Source organism: Chelonoidis abingdonii, chromosome 19, assembly GCF_003597395.2.
Source record: "Chelonoidis abingdonii isolate Lonesome George chromosome 19, CheloAbing_2.0, whole genome shotgun sequence".
NCBI lineage: Eukaryota > Metazoa > Chordata > Testudines > Testudinidae > Chelonoidis > Chelonoidis abingdonii.
This window is the reverse complement of record NC_133787.1, coordinates 22,975,514-22,994,059: the sequence shown is the minus strand read 5'-3', so window position 1 is coordinate 22,994,059 and position 18,546 is coordinate 22,975,514. Positions and strand designations below refer to the sequence as shown.

General features: G+C 45.6%; 1 protein-coding gene across 1 annotated transcript in view; it reads left to right on the top strand.

Moving 5' to 3' along the window:
- Positions 1-12,160, top strand: part of CEP89 (centrosomal protein 89) — a 133,081-nt gene extending 120,921 nt beyond the window's left edge. Inside the window, exon 19 of the mRNA XM_075073627.1 lies at positions 11,369-12,160. Coding sequence (XP_074929728.1) covers positions 11,369-11,609 — 241 coding nt within the window. The 3' untranslated portion in view covers positions 11,610-12,160. The remainder of the gene's footprint in view (positions 1-11,368) is intronic.
- The last annotated feature ends 6,386 nt before the right edge of the window (positions 12,161-18,546 follow it).

The following is an 18,546-nucleotide window of genomic DNA, read 5'->3' as shown; positions in this document are numbered from 1 at the left end:
GGGATGATCCAGAAAAATGGGAAAATTGAGCTCCCTCTGGAGACTTCAGCAAAACCATCCCTCTAAGGCTGATGACTAAGCTATGCGAGACTCCTCAGACCCTAACACCTATTGTTAAGATGTGAAGTATATTGTAACTCGTGTATAGGTCCTATGGAATGTCTATATAACTTGGGTAATCATAAAGATGGTCACTAACACCTTTGTAACTGTTGTTCTTCGAGATGTGTTGCTCATATCCATTCCAAGAGGTTGTCACGCGCTGCATGCAGTATTCGCGGAAAGAATTTTCCCCTAGCAAACACCGCGGTGGGTCGGCAGGACCCCCCTGCGTGGCGCAGTTGCGGCAGCCGCAATATAATACCCCTGCGACCGCCCACTCCTCAGTTCCTTCTTGCCGGCACTTCGACAGTAAGGAGGAGGGCGGGTGTGAATCGATATGACACACATCTCCGAAGAACAACAGTTACAAAGGTAGTAACCGTACTTTTTTCTTATGCTTGCTCATATCCATCCCTGCAAGTAGGTGAATCCAAGCCTAACCTAGGCGGTGGGTCCGGAGTTTGGTCACCTGCCGAATGCAAAACAGCCAAGCCCAGAGCTGCGTCGTCCTGGATTGTTGTACCAGGCATAAATGGGCAGAGAAGGTGTGGCACCAAAGAACCACTAGCTTGCACGGCATATCTCATGGACGCACATGAACTAGAAAGGCAAATCAGTGAGGCCTGAGCCCTGGTGAATGTGCATCAACTGCCTGGAGAGGCGTGAGCTAAATCTGGCACGCTCGATCACGCCGTGAGACCCAAAACGATATTCTCTGAGATGAGGACGGGTTTGACCTTTCATCCTGTCTGCCACAGTGAACAAAAAAGTTGGGCGCGTCTTACGGAAAGGTCGGTGCGGTCAACTGTAGAATGCAAAGTGCTCTACATGTCCAGCGAGTGTAATTTGCTGCTCTCTACGGATGCGTGAGGTTTAGGAAAAAAGACCGGGAAGAATATGTCTTGGTTGAGGTGAAAGATAAACCCTACCTTGGGAAGGAAGGCAGGATGCGGCGCAGCTGGTCACCTGTCCTTGTGGAATATCGTGTAAGCGTGGGTCCACCATAGAAGCGCGAAGCCTCGAAACTTCCTAGCCGAATGTAATGGCTACAAGGAACGCCACCTTCACGATAAATAAGGAAAGAGCAGGTTGCCAAGGCTGAAACGCAGGGGCCATTATCTCGACAGAACAAGTTGAGGTCCCAGAAGGAGTGGGGACAGCGACCTGAGGAAAAAAGGCGCTCCCAGCCTTTAGAGAACCTCGAAGACCAGTCCGGTTGAGAGAAAACAGAGGAAGTTCTCTCCGTGGGGGGATGGAACGTATCGAAATGGCAGCCAGATGTACGCGCAAGGATGGAGTGCAGCCCCTGCTGCTTGAGGTACCCAGAGTAATTCCAATATTGACATGGATGTGGAGCCTGTGCAGGTGCGCAGCATTGACGCCTGACACCCAGCAGGAAACCTTCCACTGGCCATATGGAAACTAGTGGAATGGCTTCCTCTACCTGGACCGAGATCCCACTCACGGGGTGGAGCAGTGCAAAAGCCTCACGAGCTGACTCAACCACTCAAGAACCCGACGCCGCAGGTGGGAGATGCAGTCGAGGGAATGGAGAATGTCGTGGCCTGGATATCAGGTCCTGAATGAGAGGCGGGGAACGGGCTGCTACTGAGAGGCCAGCAGCGCGGTGAACAGGTTGTAGAGCACCATGCTGGGGCGATCAAAACACTCGATGCCCTGTCACCTAGCGGAGCGTTCAAACCAGTGACCTGTGCACTAACAGAAAGGGTGGGAAGGCATACAGCAGAGTGGGTCGCCAAGACGAGGAAGGAGAAACGAGCCACGTGGGCGAGACGGTCAGCGAAAGGAGCAAGACCGGACACTTTCCGATGCTCGGAGTCGAAGAGGTCGATGTGGGGAAAGCCCCACTCCGGGAAGAGAGAGTGAAGACTACATCCGGTCGAAGTGGACCACCGGGGCTAGAAATGACCTGACGGAGGAGCGGTCGCTGAATCGTGTTAGACGCTCCGGAGGAAGAAGACCACCAGATCAATGAGAGGGTAATCAGAATTCCCATAACCTATCGCATCCCTGACATAAGGGGAAGAGAGCCGGGTCCCTCCCTGCTAGTTATAAGAGTGCATCGTGCGGTGTATTGTAGCCTTGAGCACAAAACACAAACGGCCCGACAGGGGGTGTAGTTTTGAAGAAAAGCCGGACAGGCGAGGTGGACTGCCCATAGACTCTCAGGAATGTTTATATGCAAGATAGTTCCTGTGCGACGACAAAGGTCTGTGACGAGCCCCATGGAGCCCCCCAGCCCAGAGATGAGCATCCCGTTGTCAGGGACATGACGGTTGACTAGGGGAATGGCATGCCGCAACAAACCAGGAGGGTGTTGCCAGTAGCAGCGAGGAGGTAAGACGCTAGCGTGGGATTGTGTAAACACAACGTCCAACGCGGCTCTGCGTAGGGTAAACGGATGCAGCCAAATGGAAGGGGAAACGAGCGGAGCTGGTGTGCTGTGCAACAAGTGCAGGCTGCCATGTGATGAGAAGGCTGAGACAGACCCGGGCCCGTAGGTCGGCGGAAGTCTTAGGCTCTCTATGGCGGTGACTATGTGCTGGAACGAGCATCAGGGGAGCGAAAGCGTTGCGACGGTGGAGTCGCGATAGGACAGCACCAATGATTTATCCTCTGAGTGGGCACACGGATGGATCCTTGTCAGAAATTGGATCATGAGGCCAAAATGCGGAACAGACATCCATGACGACGGCTTACATGCGGTCGACCATAGGGTCTCGGTAGGTCCGCAGACAAGCCAGTCGTCAAGTAAGGGAACATGCTATATGCTCGGATGACGGAGGAAAAGCGGCCACCAACTGCAATACACTTTGTTGAAAACGGGCAGGGAAAGGCCGAAAGAGAAAGACTGTGATGGAAGTGACGAGATCTTGCAATCCATATAACGCAGGTAGCGTCTGACTGTGTGTGGGTAAATCGAGACATGAAAAGACAAGGCGTCCTTCATAGTCAGAGCAGCGAACCAGTCTCCGTATTCCCAGGGACAAGGATAAATAAGTCGCCAAGGACGCCATAGCGGAACTTGCAACTTAACTTTAAGGGCGCGTTGAGCCCGCGAGAGGATCCAGGATGGGTGCGAAGGCTCCTTTCGACTTGGGGATTAAAAAAAATGAACAGCGAGTAAAACCCCTGCACCCTAGTTTCTTGTAGAGTACCCTCTCCTTAATGGCTCCGATTTGAAAGCGTGCGGATCCCTGCTAGAAGAGATGCTCGGTGAGAAGGGGCCTGAAGAGGGACGCGTGAGGGGGGTGAGGAGGGTGAAAACGAAACCGGAGATAGGTAACATCAAACCACGGCGTTAAGACCCAACGAATCGAGAAGGTTAGTCGAGGCCGAGACAGCCGGGAGAAGAAGAAACAGCTTGGAAAACTGGTGTAGGAATCCGGGAAGGACTGAGTCACTCCTGCGATACCAGCACCGCACTCAAAGTTTTGCTCTGGTCCGGCGGTGTTGGCAGAAACCATTATTCTCGCCCCATGAAACCAGGACTGGCGTCTCGGTATCAGCCGGGACGCACGTCTTTATTATAAAGTCCTGTCGAGGGCAGGGGGGGTAGAGAGATGATGAGGTTGGGCCCGAAAATGACCCGCCGTATGGGCTCTGCGAGTGTAGCATCCCAGGGAACGGATATAACACGGTTGTCCTTGGAGGCATGGAGCCTAGGAGTCCGTTTTTCAGAGGAAAAACCCTGGCCTTCAAATGGAAGGTCTGAATTGTGTGTTGACAGTTCGGAGGTAGGCGGGAAACCATGCAACCCCAAGATATTCCACACATTGTGACTCCCTGAGTCGCACACAAGTTCACTAGCCGCCGAATATCCGCAGCATCGAGGGAGCCTGTACGGCAGGTCATGGGAATCTTTCCCACTCCTCGAGGCAGAGCCATAGAACTCTGGGCAGGGAGTCCAGCAGAGACCGAGTTCAGTGACATGCCCATGGATTGCCCAAGGAATTAAAGTGAATCACTGGAGAAGCGCTAGCTGATGTAGACGCGACTAACTGGAAGACCGCTGCAAGAGTATATTCGTCGTCCAGCGTAGAATCCATTACGCTTAGCTCCCGACGCATTTGGGGCGGTGGCTTCTAGCCATGGCGCTCAGCTCCCGTTCTACAGGACTAGCTACAAGACCAGAAAGAGGCATAGGAGGAGGTGGGTAAAAGGTATTCGTACCCCTAGATGGTACCATATACATTCCTCTCACGCTGCTGGCATTGGGGGATGGAACGCTAGAGATTGCCTAAGTCGAGTCCGCTTTAGCGCCGGATGGAGCGGAAAACGTTAGGGCTACACAGCGTCGGGGCAATCGGAAGAGATAAATAGCCACAGACGAGGTGCCCTCTCACCACCGAACCTCCTCACCTGGAGGTTGATGATCAGCACGACGACAAGCGGCGGAGCAAGCCTGTGGGACTCGACAGGTCGATGAAGCGACCCGGGTAGTGATGTACCCTAACTAGCCGCCTCATACCGGCAGAGGAGAGAGAAGAACACCACGGGACACCACTTGGCCTGATGGCTCGTGAATGCCTGTCCAGTAGGGTCAGGTCGCGGCCCATCAGCGGACACTGTGTGTACAGCTGAACGATCGTCATACTGTCGGGAGCGCGACGGAATGGTGGCGCTCTGGTACCCGACAGGACGAAAGCGCTGACCCGCTAGACGTTGTCCAGTGGGAAGCCCTGGGCTTTGGTGGTACGGCCCAGGGCGTCCAGAAGGAACGAACTGCTGTTCGCGTTGTTCCAACTACGGTACAGGGAGGTCCAGGGGGGAGTCCAAAATCCCCATACAGATGCGGTCTGGTGAGACGAACCCGGAGGGTGTCTCGAACGGGCCCAGGTGGAGCGGATAGATCTGTGCGGGGTACACGGACGTCACAGGCCGTGCCGGAGAGTGGTCCGAGGCGAGGTCATACCAAGGTGCCGAGAATCGGCGCCGTGGGACCTTCGACGCGAGCACGGTGCCCGGGAGGTCGGACCAGGAAGACCGAGAGTAACGATGGTGGGATCAGACTCCGCCAAGAACGGTCCGAGCCAGATGGACCTGATGAATACGGAGTCCGATGAGAACACGACCCTGACGCGTAACCCGGCGAGTAAGACCAGCGCCGAAGGGGATGGTACGGACTCTGAGGGAGGACTGCGAGCTGACGGCGGTACTGGAGCAGGAGCGGGTCAGCGGACCGGTACAAACCGTCAGCCGAAGGTGCCGGTGTCCGTCGCTCGGGGAAGCTTGAGCAAGGCTAGATCATCAGCGCCGGCTTCCCAGCTGAAGAAAGGACCTGCACCAGGCGGTTGCCGGGGTGTTGAGGCAGAAGACTAGGCTACTGTGAGCTGCAATCATTTTCCTGCGCCGTTGCGAAAGCTCAGCCGTGGTGGGAACGAGCGAGCTCACCAAGCATGAATGCCGGAGGAGCAATGTCTTGCAACCAGACGAGCATCTGCTGATGGCCGAGTCGGAACGGTCGCGGGACTCAAACCGTGTGCCTGGGCGCAGCTGGACAGGTGCAGACGGCTTCGATCTTCCATGCCAGAACCTGTGGTCCTGAAGATGCAGCCGCAAGGAGCCTATTGACTTCTTTGCGTTCGGTGACAAGGGGCGTGCACGGTTGACTGTCGTCGCACCACGAGAGCTGTTGGGTAGCCAGAGTGTGTTTGGCGGATCCCCAGCTGCCCTCGTGCCGATGAGGAAGCACTTTTCCTGGCCGGTGCGGATCGCGCGCACTCGTGGCCGAAGCTGCAGGGTCGGCCGCCTCCAATCAGGAGCTGCTTCAAGCGAGAGTCCCACTCATTTTTAGTCCGTTTTGAAGGAACTTACAAATACGGCACTGTCCGTAAGGTGGGATTCCCCAGGACTTCAGGCAGGCGATCAATAAGGGGGTCTCCGTAGGCATTGGCTGGCACAAGGCAAGCCATGCCGAGAGGCATACGAAGCTGAGGGTGACGCAGTCATCAGGAGCTGCTTCAAAGCGAGAGTCCCACTCACTTCTTTAGTCCGTGTTTGAAGAACTTACAAATACGGCACTGTCCGTAAGGTGGGATTCCCCAGGACTTCAGGCAGCGATCATAAGGGGGTTCCGTAGGCATTGGCTGGAGGGCGGGTCGGCAGGGGTATATATGCGGTGCCGCAACGGCGCCACGCCAGGGGGCGCCTGCCGACCCACCGGGTGTTGCTAGGGGAAAATTCTTCCGACGAACGTGCATGCAGCGCGTGCACACCTACTTGGAATGGATATGAGCAACACATCTCGAAGAACAACAGTTACAAAGGTGAGTAACCATCTTTTATGATTACCCAAGTATATAGACATTCCATAGAGACCTATACACGAGTTACAAATATACTCACATCCTTAACAATAGTGTTAGGGTCTGAGGAGTCTCGCATAGCTTAGTCATCAGTAGAGGGATGGTTCCTGCTGAAGTCTCCCAGAGGGAGCTCAATTTTCCCATTCTGGTCATCCCCCTTTTATAATATGATTCTGTCTATACCTACATTCTGCTTATGTCCATACAAGTGTCAACCCTCTTTTCTCTTATTGGTCTGTGTCCCCTGGAAACTTAAGCAACCCCAGTTTTCTAGGCTGTGTAAATTCCCTTTGTTCTCACTAGCATTGACACACAACTTGTATCCCTTGGTTAAGATACATGGCTGAGACAGATGCGCCTTTACGGTATTTTTATGATCTAATATTAATCTTCTGGGTATTTTTGCGCAATATTATCACTTGGTACCCCTTTTCCCATAATCTTAGGGCATTGGGTTATTCCTCGGTCATTTATGTCATAATTCTTGCCTCCAAGGCCTAAAATAGCTAAGCTAAAGTCTTGCAGGCCTCAACCTACAGGTTTTTGTGTTTCAGCTTGTCTTACTCATGTCTAATACTTGGTTCCTCTAAATACTGATCAATCTTATACTCTTATAACCCTACAAATTAACTCTTATTAACATACAATGAATATATTAATTATAACATCACACAATAAAATGGGTAATACACTAAAATCATTGGCTGCCGGTCTCACCCATCCACCACGGCCCAAGTATGCCTCAGGTTGCTAGGTCACTGGCTGAATGCAAGTATATGACCATGCATGCGGGACTCCAAGTTTGTCCTCTATAAGCATGGCTAAAGTCAGTTTACTGGCCAAGCAGGCATCATCTGGACAAGCTGGTCCAAGTTGCTCCTGTAATCTTACATTCTGTGAAATGGTGAACGGACCAAGACAGTATAGGAATCTCGCCCTCCACACACACACCTTTTCCACTATCCTTGCAATGAAGACAGTTGTAACCAACAATTCTACAATAGGCTAAGGTGCTCACCTGAATAGTTCATAAGTGCAAGGAATACAGACAGACCAGGAAGTGAGGCTTCACATTAATATCCTGAAGCTACAGCAAATTTACAGAGCCTCCCAGGCCTCTCTCGTCAAAGATTCAGCAGTCCAGATTCTGACTGACAATACAACTGCCATGTATTATCTAAATAGATGGGGTGTGTGTGTGGGGGGGGGGGGGACGACCCACTCCATACAAATGTCAAGAGGTGATAAGCCTCTGGAAATTATGCATCAAGCAGAACATCCCTCTGATGGCAACTCACTTACCTGGTTCCCAAAACTAGCTGGGTTTTCATTCACTCGCAAATGGTCTCTCAAAAACAGTGTGCTGCAATTTATTTTGTAGATATGGGGGATCCCCTCAGTTGACCAGTTTGCTACAAAAGACAACAGAGGCACAATTTATTCTCTCTTTTTCTCTCTCACACACACACTCTCCCCCCACAACTTCCTGCAGGGCTCAAGGATTAAATATTTAAGAAGCAGATACTTGCTTAATGAGATTTGTTAAAGCATTTTATCTGGAACACTTTCCCTGAGACACAGGAATGATTTCCAGCCTTCAAATCTCTCCATACAACCTTCATTTTTGGCTTAGTTCACAATTAACACAATCTCGCAAAAGAATTGAGATATGAAAAGGTGCATTTCAAGGCTTGTTTTACATTGCTCTGTGTGGTATAGGGACAGCATCTACCCTCCAGAAATCCCCTTCAGCAGGAGTGAAGGCTTCCATGTGTGCTCCAGAGGGACTGGAAGTGTCAGAGAAGGAGTATTTTTTTTAAACACTTGGCACCTCCCTATACCGGAATGAATTCATAAACCCCCTTTTAACACACAGTTTTAATTCTAAGTCAGTTTTAGGCCAAGTGGCTACAGAGAGTCTAAGGGAGAAAGTAAAAAATATTTAAGATGTGCTATTCTCCCCACCCTGAGTAGTGTCAGGTCAGTTATTTATTAATGTTTCACATTTCTACACTATAAGGCCTTTCATACTAAAGGAATTTAACAATACTTAGCTTCTTCTATACAAACACTGAAATGCAACCACTGCTAGAGAAAGCCAGCACACAGTCTTCTGCACAAGAGCAAAGAGAAATTTGGCCAAGGACATTCCAAAAAGTATCAAGAGATTTCATAAGTAGAGGAAGGCCACGCACATTTACCTCATTCAGAGAGCACACAAAGGGAGACACAGGTTTCTGCCTAACCGTATGAAAAATAGTCATACACAGTCTTGTTTATTAAGTTCTCATCCAAAAAGACCCAACTGCATGCTACTCACATTAGGTATTTGCTGTAGTGCAGCTTGCATTTCAGCAGGAGAGAGGACTGCAACTAGCATTCAGCATATGCAAATACCTGCATGTACCTGGAAAGGCTAAGAAAGGTCTTGATGCAACAATCCATAAAACACTGATTTTATTTCCATTCTGAGGTGGACTCAATCTCTCTCATAAAACCAACAGAAAAAAAACACAATAATGGTCCTGTTGAAATTTCTGCTGTACCTCAGAGACAGCCCCACTCTCTTCACCTCCTATTCTGTATATTTATCCACCAATGGGGTCAAGTCATACTGTACTTCCAGAAGCAGTTCTTTAAAAAAAGAAAGTCTCATGTAGCCTTAATTGTTTCAGTTTCACGGTTTTCTTCAGCACTGCTGGTTACTGTTTAGGTTCCTGCTTTTGAAGTGGGTTTCATTGTCTAATTTGAGATGGAAAGCAGCATTATCTTATTAAAACAAAGGTTTTTAACATTGTCTAGTTCTTAAAATCTGTCTCATGTAAATAATGTAACATTCTGCCTTTCTAAGCAGCTAGCACTCTTTGAATCCCTTCCAGCTCTTAAATTTTGCATTTTCTCGCCCTGGTTCAATCCTGTGGGGAATGTATTAAGTATCCAGGATCCTCTTTCCCTGTAGTCTTAGCTCCCCCCTGAATATCTTTGGCATGCAGTGTGAAGTTCCTACAAATGTCAGCAAGCTTCTCTTTTTTACCGACCTGGCTGAATAATGAGCAGGGCCTACAACAGATCTACATGGTACAAGAGTCATTTTCACTCAGATGATTTCACCCATTTCTGAAGTTCCAAATACAAAGGATGGAGTGGAAGAAAACACAGAGACAAGAGTGTAAGAAACACAGAAATGACACAGTGAGAGGAGAGGTATGGCAGAGCAAGGGGAGCAAGAGAGATTAAAAAGGGCAGAGCTGTAGGCAGGGAAAGATAACATAGTGCCTTGGTTTGGAAGGCAAGAGAAAGCTAGTGAAGGGATTTCAAGAGTGGATTTAAGGCTTGTGTGTGAGAGAATGGTATATACATGCTGCATGTGTGTATGTATCAGAGAGGTGGTGTAGATTTAAAATGACCATTGGATCCAAAAAGAAAAATTCAGAACATCTGAGAATGGCATTGCATATCAGCATATGAGCAGCATGTAGATAGATGCACAATTGAGTAGTACAGTTAAGTGTCATGATGCTGAAACACCTTTATTGCCATATTACAGCTGGTCATATGCTTTAATCAGCTGAAAGTCACACAGATCTTTTATCACAAAATTTAAAAAATCCTACACTCAAATACAGGGATTCTAACTTTCACACATCAGTATTTATGCCACCTTATTCCCTTATTTACAGGCTGATCTAGAAAGCATTAATCTGAGACCACATGGGAATACAGGGAATAGAAGAGAGCCACCTGCTTTTCATTAAGCTAGTAGGTTGTGAGCCTATCCAAAAGCATATAATGCCAAATAAAAACCACAGTGCAGTTATAAAAGCCAGCCACTGTACAAGACCAGAGGAAGCCTTAAGGTGCAAACGGATATCAAATCACAGCCATTTTCATTCAGTTGCCTTCTGACAAGACTGTGTGTGTTCTCAGCAGATGTGACAAGAAGGAAAGTGAGTCAAATTCAATCAGGCAGCACTTGGAGAGCAGTTGTATGTGAATGCGGTAACTCTGTGAAGTGCAGGAAGTCGTCAGCTCCTTTCCTTGGTAATGGAGATATTCTAAAGATAACATCTACCAGGATTCATGCTTAGCATCCTAGAGCGAGTGGCAGATAATCATCATGGCTTGTTCAAAGCATTATTTCACCAAAGTGTCAACATTAGATTAAGTTGTCCCCAAAACCAGTCAACTTAAAAAAAAGAAAAAAGCAGTATGTGCAATGAAACGGTCAGAAGTGGCTTGATGGAAGCCTATGTATCAGTGCTCAAGAGCAGCTGGGATCTATTCGCAGGGCTAAGTGCGCTCTGCAGGTGATGCTACTGGATGCCTAAGGAAGGTGGGTAATATCTGCATGAGTGACTTTTGCTGGCAGATTCTTTAAACATCCATAGAGTTTCTTTTTTCTCTCCTACAGTACAAGTGCCATGTTCATAGATGTTCAGAGAGGGAGCAAAATCAAGTATAAGTGCAGACATGGGCTTGAATTCTCCCTTCATTTATGCAAGTACAAGTATCAGTGACTTAAATGGGGAGTTGTACTGGTGTAACAGGAGAAATTGACCCATGATGTTCCCTAGAAATGGTGGAGGAATAAGGAAGAACTGTTTTGATCACAGGCTAGTGCTTTGAGAGGGATCCATATCCATGTGCTGGGAAGGACTGATGCAAAATAGTGTGTTTCTTACAATACGTTATTGCATGAGCCCAGAACTCATGTCTTGCTTCTAATCACATCCTCTCTTCCTAACTTTTTTAAATACTTAATGTGTTTTTTTAAACACAATGGAGACCAATTCAATCAAAACACTTCAGGTACTTGAAGACATGTATCATACCATTACACTATTTGTTAAATGTTAAAGGCATATACTGTACAAATGAACTTTTAAACTAACTGAATTTGAAATCAGCATCCTCTTTTTTTATTTTTGTTCTTTCAGAGAAGTGGAAGGTGAACTTGAAATAGTTTGGGAATCTACCTCCAAAGAGAACCGGAGAATGAAAGAATTCTTGCATAAATCTCTGAACAACAACAACATGTGGAGCACTGTCCGAGTTTATGAATCATATTTAGATGAAATCTCTCAGAAGGACTTTATTTCTGGATATGATTTTAGCTACTGTGATGTGAAACCATCATCACCCACAAAAAATCAAAGTAAACAGGAACCTCCGTGTTAAGGACAAAGGTGCCTCTACATCTTGCACAAGAAAGGATGATCCCAAAGAAACAACACACGAATGGCTCTACATCTGAATTAGACTCTCCTCAACCACAAAATATGTTACAACAAAAAAGCATTTATGATCTTTGATACTGATACATACATTAACTGGAATTGATAACAGCATATTCTCGCTCTCGTAGTTATATTTTTAATATAGATTTTAATATTATTGATGTCATTTGATAAAAGGCCACTGCTAATCCAGTAGAAATGTAGTATAGCACTAGTCACGACTCTAAAGCCGGCAGTACTGATCAAATTAAAGGGATATATAATTGCAGAGCTTGGCATTCTAATTGCCAGACTCACCAAGCACATAAATCCTAGGGTTACTATTTCCTATTCACTTGTTTTGTAGTAGAGACTCTCCTATATGGTAAATAATGCTTATGATTTTATATGGTTTAATTGAAATGCTAGCAGTTTTCATCTATAAACAATCCCATACAGTAGTTTAAGTATCCAAAATGTGGAGATTTAATCAAACAAAATACATAGAAAACATCTGCAATGTCTAATCTTTATTTCACTGTTTGTAAAGCACTTTAATATCCTTGGATGCAATGTGTTACTATTAGGATTGATTGTCTTACAAAATCTCTGCCCACTACCTGGAGAAAGAGAGAGCAAGTGCCAACTGCGTAGGGAATTTGGGGACAAGGCAGGGGCAAGTTAGTGGCACCACATCCCCTGCTACCTCACAGACATCCAAGTGGGAGTTAGTGCTGCTTGAATCCATGACTGCTTATGAATAGCTATAGAGGGACCCAATCATACCAGCACGTTTCCTGATGGAGTTGTGCTGCCAAGGGGATGGAAAGTCAGAAGAGGCATGAGTCATCCCCAGGATCAGGTGGCTTTGCCCTCTGCAAATTCAACAGCATCTGAAACTGCTTCCCCTTTAAGGGAAAATTTGCAGGGAACCCCTCAATTTTTTCCGCTCTAGCTAGACCCCTTCACAGAGTTCATTGCAGCAGGGGGAAGTCTATGTTTGATCTTTCTGCAATTTTTAGCTTGCTGCCTAATTTTATTACCCTAGCTAAAGAACTGACAACTGTTTGTGAACTGAAAACAAAAAGGTGAAAACAATACTTCTTAAATGTGTAAATCTACAACATATATAATCTCATATTGCTTGTTGACAGGAACTAAAGAGCAAAAATAAAATTAGGGAAATAAAAGTCCCTTGAAATGAATATAAAAAAAGAATATGTACTCCAATTGGTGTGGATCTGGGAGAGAGTTCACTTATTTACTAGAGTCTTCTACTTCACATTAAGGGCCTCACTTAGGAAAGCATTGGTATTCAGGAAGGAGGGCTTAAACAAGGGTGAAAAGAAAAATGTACAAGAAGCAGAGTTTACACACCAAAATAGAGATGAACCACGGACTCCATGAAGTCCAATAGCAAAGCCTCTAGTGATTTTACATGTAAGGTGCTCAGATACTAGTGAGGGTGGACATATTGAACACTATGGGTATGTCTACACTGCCAAAAAAACTCTAGGCAGCATGTCTGAGAGACCTAGTCAAGTGACTTGGGCTCATGCCATGGATCTAAAAACAACAGTATACACACTGCCTCTTGAGCTGGAGCTCAGGCCTCTGAGACCCGCTCTGCTTTGCCCAGTCTCAAAGCCTGAGCAGGAATGTCTACACCGCTATTTTTAGTCCTATAGTGCGACCCCAGTAAGCCCAACTCTGTTGACCTGGACCTAAGACTTGCTACTGCAGGATTCTGGGGTTTTTTCTGCAGTGCAGACAGGCTTGTAGCTCATACCCTAAGATAGGGTATGTGCTTTGAGTCCCATTCAAGTCCATGAGAATTAAACACACGCTCGAGTGCTTTCCTGAATTGGGGTCTAAAGCATGTACAAAATCACTAAATTGCAGCAGACTTGTTACCAGCCCAAATAGTTTTATCTTTACTATTACATTTTAGAGCTTTCAGTTGCAAAGACAGAATTATTATCTCCCTCTCCCCCAGACACCTAACTACAAACAGGATAATTTTTTAAAATTCGCATGTTTTTGGGTTCAATGGCTGTGACATAACAGTAAAATTACAAAAGCCTAAACCTAATAAGATCAAGTAATACACCAGACGAGGATTGAGAGAATGAGCTAATAATACCTAATATTTTCATTTAGACCTTCACTAGATCTTGTAGCCCAACCACTCCTGTTTCTCTGAGGTCTTGGAGGTGGCTATGTTAATTTGAGAGGCAATACCCACAGTATCAATTCAGCTGCTATACAGAGAACAACATTACAGACTATGTACATGTATAATTCTGCATCTAATATAGTAGACAAACTTCATCAGCAGGCACAAATGGACAACTTAGATATGCACATACAGTAATTGTGCATACATATGAGAGACAGCTGCACACAATTTTTTTGCATAGTCTTGTACTTCACAGGTTTTAAAAAATCAGACACTGTGCATCAGATTTTTAAAAATGGGGGCACCTGAATTTCCCATGCACAGCATGAGTGCTCAGGCAAAGAATAGGAGAGATTACACACTTTTCAGGTTTTAATTACCTGTTTGCACCTGGCTGGACATTTTGGGTTCCTTCTTTGGAAACTCTGCCCATCTTGGCTTACATCTAACAGATCAGTGCAAACTACTCCAGTTATAACTGGTTAGAAACTAGGGGTAAGATTTTCAAAGTCACTCAGTGTTAGCCTAATTCTGGTGCCACTGAGGTCAAAAGTAAAACTCCCTCTGAGCCCACCCTAGAGACACACTTCCACCTCCCTCCCTTTCCTGCTTTGCTGTGTCTCCTTTCCTCTGTATAGCTCTCATTTTAGGCCTTTAAAACAAACTTTGCCTTTATGTATCTTCACAATGTAACTTTATAGCTTATTGAACATATTCATAAATACTTGCATGACCAAAGGCTGCACCATATGTCAAACATTTCTAATATGTAAAATTTAATAAAAATATTCTTTAAGAAGTTCTCATCCTGTGAAATTCTCTCAGAAATAAAATTTGCATTGGATTAAAGGACCTCAGAAAACGTGATGGCATATTCCCATGTGGGACCAATCCTGCATTCTGTGCATACCAAAAGCTCCCAAAGGCACGTGGGAATTATGCATGTAAAGGATTGGGCATCCCAGATTGTTTTGATGAGTATGTTGAAATACATATTTTTAGCCCTAGAAAGTATATAATATGTGCAATTAAAGTGCTGATTAGGTGAAGAGTTTATTTGAGTTTTAAAATCAAACCAGAGATGTTGGAAACCCTTGAGATTAGAGAAATTTCATGATGAAGAATAAGTAAAAGCATCTTGGCTAGAGTGCACAATATAATATGGAGTTAATACAAATAGAATTAATGATTAAAGGGATATTTCTGCTGTGAAATCTATGAGTTATGAAAGAAACCAGTAATTTTCTTTTATTTTTTGCACAGCTTAGAGTTGATTTCCCTCTAAACCTCTCACCAGTGAAAAACAAGTATTAGACTCAATTTGTTTAGCTTTCATTTCAGAATACTTTATATTTAAAGCCTGTTTATAGGTAGAAAAATAATGTAGTTTATTGTGAACTGTTGGTCTTAGGACTAGACAAAGAGTGCATTTTGCATTTTTATGCAGAAAGCCATTACTTTGAAAGCATGTTATTTTAGTTCAAATCATTTTATTCTGAATATCATTTACATTCAGATGGTATACTGAAATACAGTAAAAAAGTGAAAATAAAAAATATCCAAGATCCTAAGAAATAACAAAGGGTGTAACATACAGGTTAGAGTTGGCTGTGAGGCAGTACAGCCAGTTAAACAAATACAGCAGAGAATCCTGTGGCACCTTATAGACTAACAGACGTTTTGGAGCGTGAGCTTTCGTGGGTGAATACCCACTTCGTCAGATGAAACAAGTGGGTATTCACCCACGAAAGCTCATGATCCAAAACGTCTGTTAGTTTATAAGGTGCCACAGGATTTTCTGCTGCTTTTACAGATTCAGACTAACACGGCTACCCCTCTGATACTTAAACAAATACTGCATCCAAAAGTCATAAATAATGTTGATTAAAACAAGTCCCTAACTGAATTAGCATGATAGTGGTTCACACCAGAATTAATGCCATGTCCCAGTCAAAAGCCTGAAAGCCTTTAAAGATTTCCTTCTAGGGAAAGCAAATGAGCCACTGGAGACAAAAGTAAGTGGACAGATTCTGGACTTCTCCAGCGCCAGAACACTAAACAGTCATGTAATTCCCAGTGGGTGCAGTAAGAGTATTTTATTGTATCTGTTATTTCAGAATGACAGATTTAATTCATAACCAAACACAAGACAAGAGAAAAAGATCAGCATCAGGAATTCATTAATATGTTTTGTCTACAAAGTGAAGCCGTCCAAAAAGCAGGGTGTATTTTTAACTCAGAAGAACAAAATATGTTTTTTTGCTTCCAGTAGTGAATTTAAAAATAAGCAAACAATATACTATTTGAATCAATACTGGCTGTGTGTATGAAGGTGAAAGGTTACCCAGTGAAAAAGGATTGCTGGCACTGGAGCAGCAACCTCTTTCCAAATAGAGTAAGAGGGAAAATAATATAAGGACATAGCGACTCACCATTGACTTAAATAACCCTCCTCAGATTTCTGGCCAGAGCATTCTACATGAGATCTGACGGCATCACTTGAGTAGTAGATGGTATCAGTACACCAAGCCAGGATTAGACCTATGATCTGCATTCAGTCTCGGGACTTTGCAGGTGGCCTGGTAGATGTGTTTGGTAATATTATTTAGGTACCAATCAGGGGGCTACAGCTGTCCAGGGAGGACTGGGAGCACCCCCTTTCCTTTACTGCCACAATTCCTGCAACTAAAGTAGCTGATCCAGAAGCTGAACGATAAATACTTTCTGGCATCAGCCTAGTGGTTCAAACACTGAGACACTTTTGCATTGTGGCTCAAAAATTTACTTGAACTTGTTTGAAAATATTTTTTCAAATAATACCATAGAAAAGTGGTGTTTTAGCTACATAAAATCCAGCCACATAAAGAAAAGGAATAACAAGAGAACTAAAAACCCAGACAGCCATCTGTATCAGTTAGTGTTAAAAATATATTTCTAAGATTTTTCACTTCTGAAATCAGAGATCTGTATCTCATAGTGATCAAATTGTATGCTGTGCCATGTGGCGTTACAGATGACATTAAACAGGTGATAATTCTGTAGGAAATAATCAGTATAAACCAGCCGGCCTTACTGTTTTACTAAAATGCCCCCTAAAAATCACACTTCAGTTGAAACACTGCATAAAGCTTACAGGGTATTTGTTTGAACATTACTATCCCATTTCTCCACCAGTTTTAATGCCACATTGAAAGAGCTTCTTGTTTAATCCTGTTTATTATGAATTTATAGGTGATCAAGCTTATGATTAGTTTTCCCACAGCAATACGATATCAGGAGATTTATATGGTTCTACTTACAACTCAGACATAATCAGATCCACTTTACAGTTTATGGGCCAAATGCTCAAGCACTGGAGCAGTTTGAGAGGCATCACTTTTGCAGCTCCCTTACCGTCAAGCTGCAGGGTAGAGCTTGGCTGGCGTGCCTCTTTGCTCCAGTAATTCCTGGATGCTCTATATAAGACGGTTACTCACCTTTGTAACTGTTGTTCTTCGAGATGTGTTGCTCATATCCATTCCAGTTAGGCGTGCGCGCGCTGCGTGCACGTTCGTCAGAAGATTTTTACCCTAGCAACACTCGGTGGGCCAGCAGGGCACCCCCTGGAGTGGTGCTGCTATGGTGCCGGATATATATCCCTGCCGGCCCATCCGCCCCTCAGTTCCTTCTTGCCGGCTACTCCGACAGTGGGGAAGGAGGGCGGATTTGGAATGGATATGAGCAACACATCTCAAAGAACAACCGTTACAAAGGTGAGTAACCGTCTTTTCTTCTTCGAGTGCTTGCTCATATCCATTCCAGTTAGGTGATTCCCAAGCTTTACCTAAGCAGCGGGGTTGGAGCGAGACGTTGCGGAATGTAAGACCGCTGAGCCAAATGCGGCATCATCTCTGGACTGCTGGACCAATGCGTAGTGTGATGGAAAGGTGTGGACGGAAGACCAGGTAGCCGCGCGACATATTTCCTGGATGGGAACATGGGCCAGGAAAGCGGCAGATGAGGCTTGAGCCTGAGTAGAATGGGTGGTGAGATGGTCAGTTGGGACATGAGCCAAGTCATAGCATGCCCGGATACAGGATGTCATCCAAGATGAAATCTGTTGGGAAGAGATCGGCATGCCCTTCATGCGCTCTGCCACAGCTATAAATAGCTGAGGCGAACGTCGGAAGGGTTTGGTCCTCTCGATATAAAAGGCGAGAGCCCTGCGGACATCCAGAGTACGCAGCTGTTGTTCCCGACGCGATGAGTGCGGCTTCGGGAAAAAGACTGGTAGAAAGATGTCTTGATTAATGTGGAAGGCAGAGACCACCTTAGGGAGGAATGCAGGGTGCGGTCGCAGCTGTACCTTGTCCTTGTGGAATACCGTATATGGGGGATCCACAGTCAAAGCTCGAAGTTCCGAGACTCGCCTAGCCGAGGTGATAGCAACGAGAAAGGCTGTCTTCCAGGACAGGTACAGCAGCGAGCAAGTGGCTAGAGGCTCAAAGAGGGGACCCATGAGCCTAGCTAATACAAGGTTTAGATCCCAAGTAGGGGTTGGGCACTTGACCTGAGGGTAGAGCCGCTCCAAGTCTTGGAGGAATCTGGAAACTATGGGGTGAGAAAAGATTGAACTGCCAGTTTCCCCAGGATGGAAGGTGGAAACAGCTGCAAGATGCACCCTTATGGAAGAGATTGCCAGGCTCTGCTCCTTGAGGGACCATAAACAGTCCAAGATAAT